We start from the raw sequence: 19,726 nt of genomic DNA, 5'->3' as shown, positions 1-19,726 counted from the left end.
GAGGTCTTAACATTCTGATATTGATTTCTCTGTCTATGGCATTGGCTTTCAAACCTGTCCTTAGGCCTCCCTAACAGGACACATATTGAGGATATCTGAACTGGAGCACAGGTGAAATAATCAGCCGATTATAGTAAACACTTATTTTACCTGCTCTCACCCAAGGTAATCCAGAAAACCTGGCCGGTTGGGGAGGCTTGAGGACAGGTTTGAAAACCAGTGGTCTATGGGCATGAGAAAAAGATTTGTTAAACTTTGGTGCCTGGGGAAAAAAATAACTTTTCCCTCCTGAACGTTTAGAAATTGGAGTATCAAGTTCTTTACCAAATAGTATGTTACCTTCAAATGGTAGGCCCAATAAAATTAAAGTGAATGTAAATTGTAATGAATAAAGTGCCCGTTTTTTAAAAATACTATTATAAACAGGGGGGCACTTTCATTCATTAAACTTTACATTGAAGCATTGTTTTTAAAATACTTACCTTTTTCTTTAGGAAAACCATACCAGCGATCCTCCGCCCGCTTCTCCTGCTGTACTTAGCATATCGATGATGGATCTGGCTTTCTCCATTCGTTGCATGACCTCATGAGCTTGATGCCTTGAGGTGCACGCAACAATTGGAGGAAGCTGCGGATCGCTGGTCTGGTTTTCCTAATGAAAAAGATAAAGTATTTTTTATTAAAAAGATTCAATGTAAAAAGTTTAATGAATAAAAATGCCCCTATTTATAATAGTATTTTTTAAAAACGGGCACTTATAAGTTGAAATGGACATTCACTTTAATCTTGGAGCTGGGATCAGCCTTCCAGTGACTAAGCCTAAGGCCCTTCTTACCACGTTAGCTGTATCCATGGATCTGGCTGTTAAATGTAGCATCTCAGCAGATAATGAGAAGGTAAAAGCTTTTTTTTAAATCTGAAATAAAAGGCATAAATGTTTGCACATCGTAAAGGGACACTGAACCCAATTTTTTTCTTTCGTGATTCAGATAGAGCATATTTTAAGCAACTTTCTAATTTACTCCTATTATCAAATTTTCTTCATTCTCTTGCTATCTTTATTTGAAATGCAAGAATGTAAGTTTAGATGCCGGCCCATTTTTGGTGAACAACCTGGGTTGTTCTTGCTAATTGGTGGATAAATTCATCAAGCAATAAAAAATTGCTGTCCAGAGTTGAAACAAAAAAAAGCTAAGATGGCTTTTTCAAATAAAGATAGCAAGAGAACGAAGAAAAATTGATAATAGGAGTAAATTAGAAAGTTGCTTAAAATTGCATGCTCTATCGGAATCATGTTGGTTCAGTATCCAGTATTGGTGCAGATATATCTGTACCGCACACTTTTTTGGCCGTAACGCAACGTAACTACCGCAGCTTTTAAAAAGTCCTTTTTCAATGGGACTTCTATAGCGCCGGTATTACAAGTTTGCCTGTCCGTCCAAAAAGTGAGCGGTACAGTCTATAAACTACAAGATCCATACCGTAAACTGAAAGTCAGTAGTTATGGGTTTTGCGCTACAAAGCTGTAGCCTAAAACTCATAACTAAAGTGTTACAAAGTATACCAACACCCCAAAAACTACCTAATAAACACTAAACCGAGGCCCTCCCGCATCGAAACAATAAAATTATTAACCCCTAATCGGCCGCTCCAGACATAGTCGCCACTATAATAAACATATTAACCCCTAAACCGCCCGCATCGCGAACAATAGTTAGATATGGTTAAATATTATTAACCTCTAATTTGCTGCCCCTAACATCGCCGCAACCTACATTACTGTTATAAACCCCTAATCTGCTGCCCCTAAAATCGCCGCCACTATACTAAAGTTATTAACCCCTAAACCTTACCCTAACACCCACTAACTTTAACATAATTAAAATCTAAATAAAATTCTATCAGCCAATTGGAATTCAAGGGACGCCATCTTGGATGACGTCCCTTAAAGGAACCTTCATTCTTAGTTAGCCGTCGAAAGAAGAGGATGCTCCGCGCTGGATGTCTCAAAGATGGAGCTGCTCCACGTCGGAAGGATGAAGATAGAAAATGCCGTCTGGATGAAGACTTCTGCCCGCCTGGAGGACCACTTCTTGCCGCTTGGATGAAGACTTCTCCCGGCTTCGTTGAGGATGGATGTCCGGTCTTCAAAAACTGTAAGTGGATCTTCGGGGGTTAGTGTTAGGTTTTTTTAAGGGTTTATTGGGTGGGTTTTATTTTTAGATTAGGGTTTTGGCTGAAAAAGAGCTAAATGCCCATTTAAGGGCAATGCCCATCCAAATGCCCTTTTCAGGGCAATGGGGAGCTTAGGTCTATTTTGATGGGATTTTATTTGGGGGGGGTAGTGGTTGTGTAGGTGGTGGGTTTTACTGTTGTGGTTTTTTTTTTTTTTTTTTACAGGTAAAAGAGCGGATTTCTTTGGGGCTATGCCCCGCAAAAGGCCTTTTTAAGGGCTATTGGCATTTAAGTTTAGGCTAGGGTTTTTTTTTTATATTTTTTGGGGGGGGGACTTTTTTTATTTTGATAGGGCTATTAGATTAGGTGTAATTAGTTTAAATATTTGATCATTTCTTTTTTATTTTGTGTAATTTAGTGGGGTTTTTTTTGTAATTTAATTGGATTTAATTAATGTAATTTATTTAATTGTAGTGTAAGGTTAGGTGTTAGTGTAAGACAGGTTAGGTTTTATTTTACAGGTATATTTGTATTTATTTTAACTAGGTAGCTAGAAAATAGTTAAAATAAATAGAAACTTACCTGTGAAATAAAAATAAAACCTAAGCTAGCTACAATGTAACTATTAGTTATATTGTAGCAAGCTTATGGTTTATTTTATAGGTAAGTTTAGTTTTAAATAGGAATTATTTAGTTAATGATAGTAATTTTTATTTAGATTTATTTTAATTATGTTAAAGTTAGTGGGTGTTAGGGTTAGGTTAAGGGGTTAATAACTTTAGTATAGTGGCGGCTACGTTGGGGCGGCAGATTAGGGGTTAATAAGTGTAGGTAGGTGGCAGCGACATTGGGGTGGCAGATTAGGGGTTAATAAGTATAATATAGGTGGCGGCGATGTCGGGGGTGGCAGATTAGGGGTGTTTAGACTCAGGGTTCATGTTAGGGTGTTAGGTGTAAACATAACTTTTCTTTCCCCATAGGAATCAATGGGGCTGCGTTACTGAGCTTTACGCTCCTTTATTGCAGGCGTTTGGCTTCTTTTAGCCAGCTCTCCCCATTGATGTCTATGAGGAAATCGTGCACAAGCACGTAAAACCAGCTCAAAGCAGCGCTGGTATTTGGGTGCGGTATGGAGCTCAATGGAGCTTTACGCTGCAATATTGCCTGCAAAGCCTGGTTTTTGCAAACCTGTAATAGCAGCGCTATAGGGAGGCGAGTGGTGACAATAACTTGCAAGTTAGTACCGAGCCGCTCAAACTCATTAGTTTCTTAAGATTATGCTCCATCTTGAGAAACTAAAGTCTCTTTGATGCATGTAATAAATTCACAAAATGTAGCAGTATCAAATACAGCAGTAGCAGCAGGATCTTTTGAAAGTATTGAAGAAGCCTTATCAGTGTTAGATAGTTGAACACCCTCAGTAGCACTTCCACCAAAAAGTTGAAAAAGGCAATCTTTACATATTTTCTTATCTTGCCAACATGACTTATCACATAATGCATAGGCAGGCTTGGGCTCAGTCCTATAATAAAAAAAAGCCCCATAAGAAAAAAAATGTTTTTGTTTTTGTTTTTTTAAAATAAGAAAAAAAACCACATTCTGAAAACAGCTAAACATAGCTTTTTAAAATAACTGCAACTCACTGGGTAATGTCCATGATGAAGAGCCCAATATTGAAAGAGCATACCAAAGTGCTTGAATACTGGAACAGCACAACCGGCATATAGCCAGGTACTCACAGTGGGGTAGGAGAATAATAGCCTGGAATATCTGAAATCTTCAAGGAACGAAATGGCAACAGCACAGCTAGGCCCATGCCGAGATCAATGTGAAGTGCACATGCTTTAGAGGATCCTTAGACGGAACCCCTGTGTTGTAACTTCTAATGACATCACAGAACATGGCAGCTCTCACTAAAGGACTCTCTAGAGAAGACCTATACAGTCGCTTTCACCTGCCAGAATCCATCCGCTGCAGGGGAAGCAAACGCACCATGGTAAGTCTTGCAGCCTACCACTGGCCAGGATCGGAGAGGGTCTCCTAGTCCTGTCCACCTTGTAGGCTGGACAGAACTAGGAGGATAGGGGGAATTGGTCCAGATTACCTTTATAGGTAATCAGGGGAGTGGTCATTTAAGTCCACACCCCTTTGGAAGAGGGTTTCTCACTGGTAATCATTACCACGGGGGGCCAAGATAAGGGTATTAATTAGGGTTGCCATATTGCTACTTTAAGGGATAACATTTACATATGTCTGGGGCATAAGGAATGTTTTGAAAAATGTTCCGTTACAAAAACCCTGACATATGTATTTTTCATACAAGGCAATATGTCACTCTAATATAGTCCTTGCAGCATTATTAAGAGATATACATTCATTTGGATTATGAACTTTTACCATCTTGTAACTGTCAGGGTGCGGTAGTATATACACACACAATAAGCATTCAGTCTACTTTAGTCAATTTCAATACTTTATTATAACAGTGACATTTTCTAGAAAGCTCAGTGTATGTTCTTCAGACACTATCTGAGGAAGACACTGTGCTGTTTCGAAACACCACCGTTATAATAAAAATAAAGTATTAAAGTCCACTGAGTGCACACTGGGTATGTTAGATACATTTCACAGGAATGTAAAGGCTGTTGAAGCAATAGAAGTTGAAATAAACATTATTAAAATAAAAAAATTGTAGAAACTGAATAAAAAAAATCCTAATTATTAGTTTACCTTGCCAGATAATTAACATTTCCTGCTAGTTGGTATTACATTTAGAACTTTTTATTTAAAGGGATGATAAACTTTAAATGTTTTAAAATCATGCCCGGAATATAAGTGATATTTTAGATGGACTTTAACCCTTTCAGTGCTAACAACGGCTCTGAGCCGTCGCAAATTTTCCCACTCAGGCGATAACGACGGCTCTGAGCCATCGCTAGCACTCCCCCACCTTGATGGAGGTCTGAGGACCCCCATCCACTCCTACACGGCGATCTGGCCTAGATACTCACAGGCATCGCCAGGGCTTCCCTTCCCTTGCGGTGACGTCACGCGCAATGACGTCATTGAGCAACTTTATTTAAAACTGACACTTGTCAGTTATAGGGAGATGGGGGCATGCTGCTTAGATGCCTGTATCTTAAGCATCTAAGCAGCTACAGACTCCCAAGACCCACCAGACTCACCATTGGAAAGGTAATCGACTAGATTTGGGTCTCTAAGGGCACATAAATAAAGATCAAAATTGCCTAGAGACCCCCAAAATAAATTTAAAAATAAACAAAATTTATATAAAACAATAAATATCGGTTTAAGTATTATAGCTAAAAGATCACTGTGGTAACCAGCGCTACCGCAGTAATCACCTATCTGAGAAATGTTGCATTCCCTTTTACAATATGGACCAATATTATATTTGTAATTCCATGATCACCTGGATGTGATTACAAATTAATAAAATGGTAGTAGGGCTGCAACTAACGATTATTTTCATAATCTATTAATCGGCCGATTATTTTTTCGATTAATCAACTAATCGGATAAAAAGAGAATCAATAATAGTTTTCTATGTTTTAAATAAAATCCACATAATGAGTGTTACAAATATAAACTTCAGACTAAAACTTTACATTAACACAACTGTTTCTTCAATTTTTAAGCAGCAGAGCACAGTTTTATAATTATACTAAACAAAACCACAAACTGTTTGAAAAGAGGTAGAACTAGAAAGAGTTAGACTATCACTGTTAATAACATTCTGTTATTCACTCTTTCAGAAACTTTGCATTGAAATGCAAAAATCTCAACATGTCCACATGCTTCTGGCTAAGGCTGGTTCTCTGTTTGTAGCTATATTTCCTGCAGCAGAGAAAAGGCTGTTGAGGTGTATAAGTAGGGTTTTGCCAATTTCACCAAAGTGGGATATTTATCTTTGTTATCTCTTCACCAATGCTAAGTGTTTTCTACCTTGGCAAGGGACCTCTTAATAAAGTAACCCATGACTTCATTCTAACATAAAAATATCTTGAATATCTATAAGCAATGGTAAATAACCAGCTATAAGGTTAGGGGAAATATCTAGTCCGCTCTAAAAATAAAGAATTATTGAGGTTGAATCTGGTACATATTATCACAATTTATTAAAAATATAAAAAAACAAGATCAAAAGCGCTAAGGACTGTATATCAATAACAGGACCTAGCCTTACACATTTATTTATACTGTACATATAATCAGCAATATCAAGCAATACGCTAATAATTGTGCAAACAGATAATAGTGCACATCAATTTAAATAACTCCCATCAATCTAGGGGCAAAGTGTAAACAACAAGCTTGGCACTATATCATGAAAAGCATAGTTCCAAATCACAAGATTTAATATAAAAAATCCAAATGATGACTATTTTATATCTGGGTTGCAGATAAGCCAGGGGTAGTTGTAAACGTATACTGTCCTGAAAAAGTGAAAAGTAGACGTCCTTTAGGCTGAGGACAGAACCATAACACATTAGGCCTGTCAAAAATAATCGTTTTGACGATGCATCGCGATGCGGCATGAAACGATTCTGCATCGATGCGCTGAGACGCGATAATCGATTAACGTTACCCACGTGACCAGCCTCCAGGAAACGTAAAAGAAAGTGCGCGAAAGTGCGCGGTACATCGTTTTGACGTCACTGACGTCACGTCACCCAATAAAGCAACATGGGCGCTCATGGGCGGTCTCTTGAAGTGCCGAAGTTACGCAGTAGGAGCAAAGCAGCAAAGCAGGAGTTTGTTGCCTGAGATTGATGATGGTACACGGCGGTATACTACAGCTACACGGCGGGCTCATTTTTATTTTGTGGGAGACAGAGGAGGAGACCTATGGTGAGAATTAGACTAACTAACTGTTTGTTTAGTTAATAGTTACCAAAACGTTGTACATTTTGCCAATGCCATGCCATAATTGCCATTGCCATGCCTGCCTATTGCCTCAACTGCCTACTACTTGCCAATAGGTAAGAGCAAATCAATAAGGGGTACACAATCACATTTATTACACAATAAGGGGTAACAATTAAATACTTGCCTTATTTACTTAACGTAGTATGCTGAGCTGACTGAGGCTCAGGCTGCTGCATAATTAATTGCTGCATTATTGAATAATATTGCATATATAAAAAATGTATTATAAATAAATATAGTATACTATTATTGTCTAATAATGTCTCTATTAGTCTAATCTGTATCTATTATCTACATGTTTTTCACATGGATGGATGGCCTGGTCTGAAGTTCTAATATTTTAATAATATATTAATTCAAGAAAGTGCATGCAATTTTAAACAACTTTCCCTATTATATAATTTGCTTATCCTTTGTTGAAATGCATAGCCTCCTCCTTGTGCACAAAGTATTATATACTTATAGTAAGTAATGTGTGTGCTGTGCAATGCATTGCTAATATGTCATCAACAAACGATATCTGAGAAGTATGAAGCAAATTAAATAATAGAAGAGTTAGTTATGATGTTTATTTAAAATTGTATTCTCTATCTGAATCATGAAAGTAAATGTTTGGGTTTTTGCACCTTTAAGTGTGTAATATATTACAGTAACTGTGTCAGTGAGTGAGTGATGTCCCCTGCAATTATCACAATGCAATTTGTTTTAAAATTTATGTTCGCAAAATGTATGGCATTGGCAAAGTAGTTGAAGTTACTAGTACTTGTTGATTTTACATTTGCGGCTTGACATTTTGACAACTGGAACTTAGTGTATTTTCTTTTTTTTTTAACACTGACAGAGTTTGACGTTGACAACAACATCATCCGTCACATATGTACATGTCATGCTAAAATGACAGAGGGAGACAAAAAAGATAGAGAGATAAAAAATGCACCTAGCATTTTAAAAGCAAGCATCTGGGCACATTTTGGATTTTATGAACATACTGGAAAGCACGAATTGGACAAGACACACGCGGTTTGTAAAGCCTGTCACACAAAAATTAAATACCTAGGGAATACTACTAACTTGAGAAATCACGTTAGACGTTTTCACTCTGAGATGCTAACCCCTGCCGCTGTCGCCAGTGCCACTGCCAAGGAAATAACAAGACTAGCTGAAGCTCATCAGCCAAGAATTGATGCAATGCTGTCAACTTTGCCACCCAACTCTGAAAAAGGGAAGAGAATAACCAAAGCTGTGGCAACTTTCATAGCGAAGGACCTACGGCCTTACTCTGTTGTGGAAAACCTTGGGTTTCGCAACCTGTTGAAGACACTAGAGCCACGTTATAAGATCCCGTCACGCAATCACTTAACAGAAAACGTTATACCTGCACTCTACCAAGAAACAAAAGCTCAGGTAATTGCATCAATGAGCCAAGCCAGTCGAGTCGCACTAACGTGTGATTCATGGACTTCAGTCACGACGGAGTCTTATGTAACAGTAACTGCACATTACATTAGCAAGGACTGGAAGATCTTGTCGCATGTGCTGCAAACGAGAGCAGTTTATGAGTCTCACACGGGTTCTCATCTGGCGGAGCTACTGTCTCGTGTCGTGGAAGAATGGCAGCTGTCCGATAAATCTGTAGTGCTTGTGACCGACAATGCTTCGAACATGATTGTTGCTGCTCAAGTTGGAAAATTCCCTCATGTAAAATGCTTCGCCCATACACTGAATCTCGCATCCCAGCGGGCGCTGAAAGTGGCCACGCTCTCCAGGCTTTTAGGCAGAGTGCGACGAATATCAACATTTTTTCACCGCAGCACTACAGCAAACCACTGTCTGAAAGAAAAACAGAAATGTCTTGGCCTGAAGAATCATAAGCTAATAACTGATGTGACAACAAGGTGGAACAGCTCATATGACATGGTCGAGAGGTTCCTAGAACAGCAACCTGCAATCTGTGCCACATTGTTGTCTCCAGAAGTCAGAAAAAGTGAGTCAGATCTCTGCACTCTCAACGAAACAGATGTGTCAAATGCAGAGGATGCTGTGAGTGCATTAAAGCCAATGAAAGATGCAACCACACTGATGTCAGAAGAGCGCAATCCAACTGTTTCTCTCATTGCCCCTCTAAATGCACAACTGCTCCAGAACATGACAGACACCATGGGAGACACACCCATGATCCATGAGATCAAGAATGCCATCAAAACAGATCTCCTGAAGAGGTACAGCAGTGAGGCAGAGAAGAAGATACTTTATACAGCCTCTGCCCTGGATCCTCGTTTTAAGGGACTGCCTTTTATTCTCACAGAGGAGGAGAGATTGGAGATATACAGAGGAGTGACTGAGGAGGCTGCATCCTTGGAGGTAATTTTAATTGCATCATGTTTCTTGAATAGATGTGAGCTGTTGTATGCATTTATTTATGCATTACTGTCTCTCTGAGCACACACATAGCATTAGCTGGCTGGCTGCTCGAGGTAATAATGAATGCTATTTTTTCTATTCTTTTGTTCAAACACAGATTGAGTGTACTAGTACAGTTACATCTAGGAGGACAAACGTGGATGAAGTGCCACTGCCTGAGGGAAAAGAAACTCTGGAAGAAGAATCAGCCATCGAGGAGGATAACCCTTCTCCTCCCAAAAGAAAGTCCACATCGCTTCTCATGACTTTGCTGGGACAGTCTTTCACTGACACTGAAGGTACAATAGAACCCAAGACCCCCTATGCCAAGGCTGAAGAGGAAATAGAGAAATATTGTAAAGCCCCATCTCTGCCTCTCACTGAAGACCCTTTGAAATGGTGGCATGTACATGAGGTCATATTTCCCCTCCTCTCTCATTTGTCAAAGCGATACTTGTGTATCCCAGGTACAAGCGTGTCTGCAGAGCGGGTTTTCTCCACTGCAGGAGATGTGGTAACGGCTAAAAGAAGCACCCTCAAACCAGAGCATGTGGATCAACTAGTGTTCTTACAGAAAAACCTACATATTCCATAATTCTGAGTAGTGATTCAGGTTTATAATATTAATATTTAATGTTTTTTGGCACATCCAGAAGAAAGTGCTGTGTGCCCCACTGCCCAGTGCAGACTACTGTTAAGTTATTTTATATTTGTTACTGTTATATAGCTTATAGCTTTTTGAAAAATGAAGCTTAAAACCTTGAGTAAATCTTTGTTGGATCACAAAATATACTAGTACACTACACGACACGACCGACCACGTCACTCTGTCACAGTCACACACACACACACACAATACAAAAGAAACAACACACAACTGCACACACCTCATGTGTGCGTGTCAGTCAGTGTCACCCTTCACCATGATTCACTCTTTTTATTATGTGTGTTTTTTTTGGTATTGTTTGACTGTGTGTGACTGTGACTGTGTGTGTGTTGTGTAACAATATATTTGTGATCCCATAAAGATATTGATAATCAAAGTTAGTAAATCTAGTAGTTCAATGCTACTTCTTGTTTAATGTCTATTACTACTTCTAGTGTTACTGTGATGTTTGCCAATCAGGAAGTGCTCTGTTTTGTAGATGTTGTGCTATTGTTACAGCACACCCCTGTATTGTTTGCAATGCAGTGAGTGCATAGTGCACACTGCATAAGGGATTATTAATATTATTCATTCACACTAAAAAATTGTCTATTTTAAATAGACCCTTTAAGAAAGATATCATATGTTTTTGTTTATGATCCCAATTCCCAATCCCAAATGCCATCCCACCCACTCCCAGGCAGATCTGTAGGGGTTAACCGAATATAACCAACCAGTTAACAATAACAATGTGTGTACTGCAGTGTCTAACTGTCTCTTTATGAGTGTGTGAGTGTGTCTGTGAGTGAGTGCCAGTTTGAAAAGTTTGTATGTATCTCATTCTCTATGAGTGTGTGTGAGATGAGTGTATTAACTGCCTTTGAATTTTTTTGTTTGTATGTGATTGTGTGTCTGTCCCAGTGTCACTGTCTAAGTGTCTATGAGTGTGAGTGTGACTGTGGCTGACTGTGGTGCCATTGAATGTTTTTGTTTGTGTGTGTGTCCCACTGTGTCTCTAGTGTCTGAGTGTCTAGTGAGTGTGACTGTCTAACTGTCTATGAGTGCACTATGCAGAGAGTGAGACTGAAGCCAAACCCCACTATAGGGGAAGGAAAAGCCTTGAGTAAACCTTGAGTAAATCTTTATTGGATCACAAATATACTGTACACTACAGACAGTACAGCACACACACAGTGCCACACACAACAGCACAATACAAAAATAAAGCACACACACCTCAGGTGAGTGGCGTGCCACCCTTTCTTCACCATGATTTACTCCTTGATGTCTGTGTCCTTTTTTATGTATTGTTTGTTTGTGTGTGACTGCTGTGTACTGTTCAGTGACAGACTCAGTCACTATTCAGTTGTGTGTAGTACTGCTTTAACAGTAACTAATAACTAACTAATTATATTTGTGATCCCATAAAGATAATATAATCATCAAGAAGAAACTGTAGTTATAGTAGTTCAGTTCAATGCTACTTGTTTTAAATGTCTCTCTCTCAGTCTCTAGTACTATTGTAAGTCTGTAACTGTGTAAACTAATTGTATATGTCACAATCACATGTGTGTTGTGTGCACACTCTGTGCTTTTGTGTTGTGTTCCAGATTCTTCACGTGATGTTTGTTTGCCACAAATTGACAGTCATGAAGGCACAGTGGACTGCACCTGTAATTTTGTACCTATAAGGGATTTATGTTTTGTTTTCTGAGGACAATTTTCACACAAATAAGGTATTATGGTGGTAACTTAAGCTTAACCTATCTATTTGGGTTTTAATTTAATGTCTATTATATTATTATTACTAAGTAAGTAAAGAAATTAAATTAAAACCAACATAGATAGGTTAGACATTTATTTGTTGTTCATGTTTCTTTACAAGTGTATAGTGTACTACTTACTAATATATAATATATACATTTAAATATTTTCTTTTACTGAAGAAGTACACTGTGAGCACTGCACTTTTTACACTACGTACTCTGTAACTACAGTTTGATGCCATAATATTGTTTCCAAACCAATACAACAATTGCCATTTAGTATTTACTGTTCTATAAACTGTTGTTGTCTGCTGTGTTCAGACTTTGCCACAGGAAGAGTGTCCTTTTTTGAGCTAATAAAATAAAAAAAGAGTTTATTTCAATACTTTGACTTCTTGAATTTTTTTTTCTGAAAAATTTAAAAATTGGGCAGAAATAGTGCAGTAATCGTGATGCATCGCGATGCATCGTAGAATCGAATCGTATCGAATCGTTACGATGATAATCGTAATCGAATCGAATCGTGAGACAGGTGAAGATGCGCAGCTCTATAACACATGCAGGAGTTCATTGGAGTGAAGCAGCTGGTGTTGTGCACAGACCAACTAATTGATTATGGGATTCGTTGACAACTATTTTCATAATCGATTATTATCGATTATGATGATTAGTTGTTGCAGCTCTAAATGGTAGAGGAAAGCTATTAAAAAAAACCCCCACCAAATAATATTTTTATAAATCAGTCTTTTAGCGTGCGTGGAAGAGGAGTAAAAGTCCCTCTTTACACAGTTCTCTCCATATTTCAAAACTTTGGTATTTTTACTGCAAAGAAGCTTATGTTTTGCAATAAAAATGATATATTTTCTAGCGACATAATTCCTTTAAAAATATCTTTATTTTGTAAAGAGAATTATGGCTAAAGTGTTTCAGCGCTGAGGAAGCAGCTGAGTTCTCTATGAACTCAGACTCCGATTCATTCACTGATGATGCATATGGTATATAAAATAAATATTTCTAGAAAGTACACATCAAGCCGCATCAAATAAGGGGCCACATGAATTGCTAGCACAAAAATAGACATTGGAATAATAAGTGGAATATGGCTCTTTGCTAAAAAAAAAGAAAATATATATATTTTTTATGCAAAGCACCATATTCCATTAATTGTTGCGCACCTAAATTATGTGCTAGAGATACATGTAGCCCCTCATTTGATACGCCAAAGGGTGTACTTTCTACAAATGTGTGCTTTGTGTACCATATTTTAATTTTCCATGTGGCTAGAACTGTTTAATTGCAGACATGGCAATCTTTATATCCTTTAAAAAAAAAAAAAAAAAAAAATCAACACATTTTAGGAAAGTACACCCCTTGGTGCACTAAATAAGGGGCTACATGTATTGCTAGCACAAAAATAGACAATGTAATAATGAGTGGAATATGGCTCTTTGATAAGAATTTTTTTTTTTTGTTTAAACAATGTAACTTATTCCATCAATGGCTACGTACCCCAAATTCATGCTAGAAATACTTGTAGCCCCTCATTCGATGCACCAAGGGGTGTACTTTCTGCAAATGTGTGCTTTGTGTACCCCATTTTAATTCCTCATGTGGCTAGAACTGTTTAATTGCTGAAAACAGTACAGTAAATTGTAAGATGCTGTTTTTGATAATTTACCAAAATGACATGCCTGCAATAAAACAGTGGGGGGAAAAAACAGTGCAATGTTCTTAATTTCTGCTTATTTTAGAAAGGTTACCTACTACAAATATTTGTTCACACAGGTTTTGATGATAGAGCTTAGAAAAATAAAATTGCATACTTTTATATATTGAGTCAGGAGTAAAAAAACAACACGTTTTACACATTTTACGCGCTATTTTTTAAACCTGATGATACATACACATATAATAATGTTATATTTTGAATCTGCTAGGTCTGCTGAAAAAAAAACCCAATATATAGTTTGTATAGTTTATTCACACAAACTTTAATTTTAAAATTGTTTAAACGTGAACTGCAGCAAAAAGTTTAAAACCAGCTTAGCACACAGGTGGGAAATGGCTTAGCAGCCAAAGGGTTAATTGATCACTTCTAATGAAAATGTGCTGTAACTTACTTTTTAATCTAGCTGTGCCATTCTAATACCCCACGCTCCCGCTGCCCACTTCAAAACTCAGCTAACGGTTTGAAATTGTTCTCCAAACGGCGCTCTAGCTACAAAAAAAAAAAAAAGTGCTGTACGGCTAGTGTGCTAATTGGAGAGCAGTTCAAACCATTAGCTCACAAAAAAATATGAGTTTTAAAGTTGGTATTATAATGACACTGCTAGACTAAAACCAAGTTAGAACTCAAAATTTTATCAGAAGTGATTACATTTTATTAAATATTGCTTAGATTCTGGATCTGATTTTTAAACGTAAAGTTTACCATCACTTTAAAATGCTACTGAATAGGAATGGATCTTCTGTAAATATCACTGGGATGTTAGAAAATCAGGTAGGTTATTGCATCCGCTGCAGGTCTGTCTACAATAATTATTTTTTATTATAACGTGTAAATAAAAATTACCTCCAGTGTGAAGCAGCAAATTCATTTATATATTCTGCACAGCTCACCAATACAACTGTAGGGAAACAATGAGCATATTTTAGTATTACATCAACACATTTGTTTCATTTGACATCTATTTTTTTTTATTATATTCCTTCCTATAACACTGATGAGCTTGCTGCATTTAGGTTTTGTTAAAAAGTCTACACAAATTAGTATTTAAAGGGCCATTGTAGTGGAAAAATGACATGCACTATTTCATTAGCTACCCTGCAACTATGTGTTTAACCCCTAAGCATAGTAAAGTAAATAGGAAGCCTCAAAGAACTGCTGGTCCCAGGTGGAAAAGGCTGGAGAGCCAAATAGCAGCGTCATTCTCACAGCTGGTTTGTGTGACTACTGCTGCTTAATGGCTAAGTTTCATGTTTTCTGCAGCTCCAGAAAGGTACTTTAACTGTGAGTTTAAACCATTTGTGGGGGTTAAATACATACGACCTGATGATCTACAACTCTGGCAAGATTATCAAGAAGTCTTGTCAGTACTACAAGATCTCTCAGAAATGTATAAAGGCAAGTTTTAGCTTGAGGCCCATAGAACTGAAGAGTCGCTAGTGTTACAATGGCATTCTCTAATAAATAAGAGTATGTAATTTTGACACCATAAGTTCCCTTTAATGCGAATAGTAATAAGTAATAGGAATGGTTTAGCTCAAACATATCTTAGTGAATTTAGATAAAATTGATGGACCCTGGCAGAGTACAAAACCAATAAACTTAAAGGGATAGGAAAATTAAACTTGCATGATTCCGATAGAGCATGCAATTTTAAGACACTTTTGAATTCAGTTCTATTTTCAAATATTGTTCTCTTGGTATCCCTTGTTGAAAAAGAATATGCATATATCCTACACTAGTGGGAGCTGCTGCCAATTGGTGTCTGAACATATTTGTCTTTTATGATTGGCTGACTAGATGTGTTCATCTTGCTGCCAGTAGTCTAATGGTGTTCCTTCAGCAAAGGATAACAAGAGAACAAAGCAAATTTGATTATTGAAGCAAACTGGAAAAAGTTGTTTAAAATTGTATGTTCTATCAAATCATGGAAAATCATTTTGGGGTTTCCTATCCCTTTAAATGGTAAAAAGCAAAATAAAATAACATTTAAAACTTATGAGTTCCTAAACTCTAACTTTACAAATATTCTGTTTGTAGAGTCAAATATCTGCATCTTCTTGTATATATGGCTTGCTAAAATGGTTCGCAGACCCTGAACTCCAAGTCTAGACAAACCTTACATGCAAATACATATTGCTCTAACTAATCCGGGGGTGGCAAACCTTGGCATGATTGCCCAAAGTGACAAATGTTGTGCTGGCTTTGTACTTCTGCCATACTGTCCAAATCTAAAGCCATAGCGTTTGCATGAGGATTGTTAATAATTAAAAAAAAACAACAACAACAACAACAACAACAAAAAAAACAATTTGTACACACTTTCAAAAAGGTGGAAATCTGAGCTCTGCTATTAAGAGGGGCGAGGATACCAACGAGCCTACAGTCTCAGGGAATTCCAACCATGTACAATATTATTATATAAATGTAGTTATGAGGAGTGCAGTGACACCAGGGCGCAAGTGCTGTGTGGGGGGGCATAGCATTCAGGCATTATCTGTGTATAGATACTCATCATTATACTGTGCAGCATACACATCAGCGTATAGAAACATCATTATTCGGTGCTGTGTGTTCACTGTACTGTATAGATATTCTGTCATTATACAGCACAGCATATTCTTCACAGTATACATACTCATATTTATACAGAGCAGTTTACTCATCAAGGTATTGTGAATAAAAATCTGTATCATTATACAGCACAGTGCTCTCACAACCAGTGTATATATGTATTATTATTAAGTGCAGCATGCTCAGTAACAGTGTAAGTTTGTGTGTATATATATATATATATATATATATATATATATATATATATATATATATATATATATTATTATTTTTTTCACAGTCCACATACACACACACTAGATATGTGCTGCATTAGTTTTTTTCGTATGTAGGGGGCCGAAAGACACATCAAGTGTGAATCAGTGTGTTGCACCTCACATGAATAATTACAGCTCCGAAAAGAGCCGAATGCAGCTTTCAGCCGCCTAGTTCTGCATTCGTTAGGGAACGAAAAAAAGGAATGCACATATGTAAGTTACACACTCAAAATCATTATACAGAGAAGCATATATATTATTACTATTGCTTATTACTGAGTTACCATCAGAGGGGTAAAAAACATTTTTGCACCAAGGGTGTGTGTGTTGCATTTACATATATATGTCTCAAATATTACATGGCAGAAGTTTCTGTTTTTCTCTGTTGTACTTTTATATTTGCAGTACCCATGGTCAGTGCTGCAGAATCTGTAGGCACTTTAAAAATAAAGAAAATAATAATAATAATAATAATAATAATAATAATAATAATAATTGCAGTTTTAAAACTAAATCCTTATAGACAATGAATGTCACCATTAGTGTTCTGACATTTTTGTGGCAAAACCAACAAAACGCATTTAAAAGGCAATATCTCATCTTGACAAGATTTAGTCTACAGATTAAAAATAAGGGGGGAAATGTTTAAATCTGACTTACCCATTAATAAGAAGTGGCAGATCTGTAGCTTGTAAAACTTAAAGGAGATACAAGTAATAATGATGCACAGTATGTGAAATAAAATAAGTCCAATCAGCCATGGTTCCGTCCAATCTATGGGCTAAAAAAACAAAAATGTCATTGTATGAACCCCTATATGATGATACAGTATCATTGGTTTCTACCTGTATTTGGTTATCACGTGTTTGTTTTTTTAATAAACGGATTAAAATACATGGAAATGGCACTGACAACAACCACATTGCACACTGAGCATACACTTACAAACAATCAGACCCGCACCCTTAATACCCCGCTCTACAATAAGACCACTAATGCAATCAGATGGTCACCGGTGCACTCACTGCTCGCTCTAGCAAGGCCCACAAACCGGTCTTCTCCATTATACCCGACACGGAAGCTGCCAGCTAACCGGGAAGTGCCTGTGTACATAGGCGGAGATAGTATTCCCCTCCCCTGACAACGTGGTTTGCTGAATGTTTATTGAGGAGGAGAAGAGGATGAATGGATAAACCAAACAGTTGGCTTCTCTGATTTTAACCCTTGGTTTCCAGCTATCATTAAAGTACAGGCAGCCCGCACTGGTAACGAATTAGTTAAAGGACACGTCAGTTGCTTTATTTCTATCGCTCGCAAGGCGCTTCTGCTATAATTTCAGAGTATTTTGTTAGAAGTGCTACAATTCTAATCCACTGCTTGTGTTGTTATGTTACAGATATGCTACTGTGTGGTGCAGGACAGTTATATCACCTGATTTACTACTTTTATTTATCATTTTTTAATAACCAAGTGAGGTTGCACAACTAATAATAAAACGTGCCGTACCCTAGTAAGGGTTTTAGGTTAGTGACGCAACTCATTGGATATATTATGGAAAGACAATATTATATTTCTTTAGTGAAGATGCGTGGCTGGCAAGGAAAACAAATATTGCATATTCTTAAAAAATGCATCACGGGCGACCATTTGTGCTGAAAAGAGATATTTATTTCACTACGCTCTGTATATCTGAACTCACATTGTAATAATATAAATAGCAGAGTTAATGTCAGTGGCATTGCATCTTTACTGCTATTAAAGGGACAGTCTACTTAAAAACTGTTATTGTTTAAAGTGAAAGTAAATTGTGTACCTTTTCAACACACTACTGCATTGTCTATATGTCTAACAACAAAACCGCTATATTTTTTTTTAATAAAATTATTGATTTAGTTATTTATTTGATTACTTTATTGTTGTTCCGTTCTGCTCCTAACTCCTCCCATCTTCTACTTCCTATCATTTTGACTGTTTACGTATAGAGCGTTCCCAAAGACCCTTACTATTGCGCATGCGCGATTCAAACACTATAACCGCATTGCGCATGCGATTGTCACTCTGCCCGGTCTCGAGCGCATGCGTCTACTTCTACAATTGTGAAAATAAGAACAAGCCAATATTCGTATAAAATAAAATCGTTGGTTTAGGCTTGCACACGGACGGAGGCACTTGCATTGCAATACGTCTGCAGATGACGTATATGATCACTCAGGCAAAAATGTTATGCGCGAATCAGCCCCGCGCATTTAAGCCTAAACAAAAGATAGTATGTGTAACGCATGCGCAGATGCAAGAATAAGGCGATGACGTTGCTGCACGGCCGCCTATCGGCCAGAATTTCAATTGGCCCACATAAAAACGTGATCAGGAAGAAAATAATCAGAGAAAAAAAGGGTTGTTTTTAGCGACGAAAAAAAGTACTAGTTTATTACAGGTAAAACTTGATTTTAACACAAGGAACAACAATTTCATGAATGAAAGTCCTATTGATTTTAAAGCTAAAATTAAATTACGGTTAACAGCAAAGTAAAGTTTACTTTCACTTTAAAAAGATAGATAATCCCTTTATTACCCATTCCCCAGTTTTGCATAACCAACAGTTATATTAATACACTTTGCATACCTCCCAACATTTCAAAATTCAAAAGAGGGACACCCCCCCCCCCCCGCGGCAAAAAATTGAAATGTGGTGGGCGGGGCTTAAAAAAATCATAAGCCCAAAGTAATATAAATAAAATTCTAAATAAAGTCATATATTTTAATACACAGGCAGCAAATCAAACACAAGCTCAAACCACTGGTATGGCTATGTGAGCTATGTATTTAATAAGCCTTTGCAAAGACATTGCTAAAATTTTTTATCTTAATTGGACATTTAATAATAGATTCTTTAAAACTGCTCTCTGCATTCCCCATTAATATTCTAGATTCTGGTCTTTAAAGTCAGCAAAAATGCACAGTAGCACACTACATAGCATACACTTACACATGCACATACACACACACTACATAGCATACACTTACACATGCAGATACACACACTACATAGCATACACTTATACATGCAGATACACACACACTACATAGCATACACTTATACATGCAGATATACACACACTACATAGCATACACTTATACATGCAGATACACACACACTACATAGTATACACTTATACATGCAGATACACACACACACTACATAGTATACACTTATACATGCAGATACACACAC

The 19,726-nt window shown here is 37.2% G+C and overlaps 1 protein-coding gene across 1 annotated transcript in view; it reads right to left on the bottom strand.

Annotated features, from left to right (window-relative positions):
- The window catches only part of TMEM18 (transmembrane protein 18), a 32,966-nt gene extending 15,339 nt beyond the window's left edge, over positions 1 to 17,627 (bottom strand). Inside the window, exons 1-3 of the mRNA XM_053709733.1 lie at positions 17,520 to 17,627; positions 17,155 to 17,275; positions 14,510 to 14,564 (exon numbers count right to left, since the gene is read on the bottom strand). Coding sequence (XP_053565708.1) covers positions 14,510 to 14,564; positions 17,155 to 17,275; positions 17,520 to 17,558 — 215 coding nt within the window. The 5' untranslated portion in view covers positions 17,559 to 17,627. The remainder of the gene's footprint in view (positions 1 to 14,509; positions 14,565 to 17,154; positions 17,276 to 17,519) is intronic.
- Positions 17,628 to 19,726: the final 2,099 nt, after the last annotated feature.

This window comes from Bombina bombina, chromosome 4, assembly GCF_027579735.1.
Source record: "Bombina bombina isolate aBomBom1 chromosome 4, aBomBom1.pri, whole genome shotgun sequence".
Classification (NCBI taxonomy): domain Eukaryota; kingdom Metazoa; phylum Chordata; class Amphibia; order Anura; family Bombinatoridae; genus Bombina; species Bombina bombina.
This window is presented reverse-complemented; position numbering and strand designations above follow the sequence as displayed.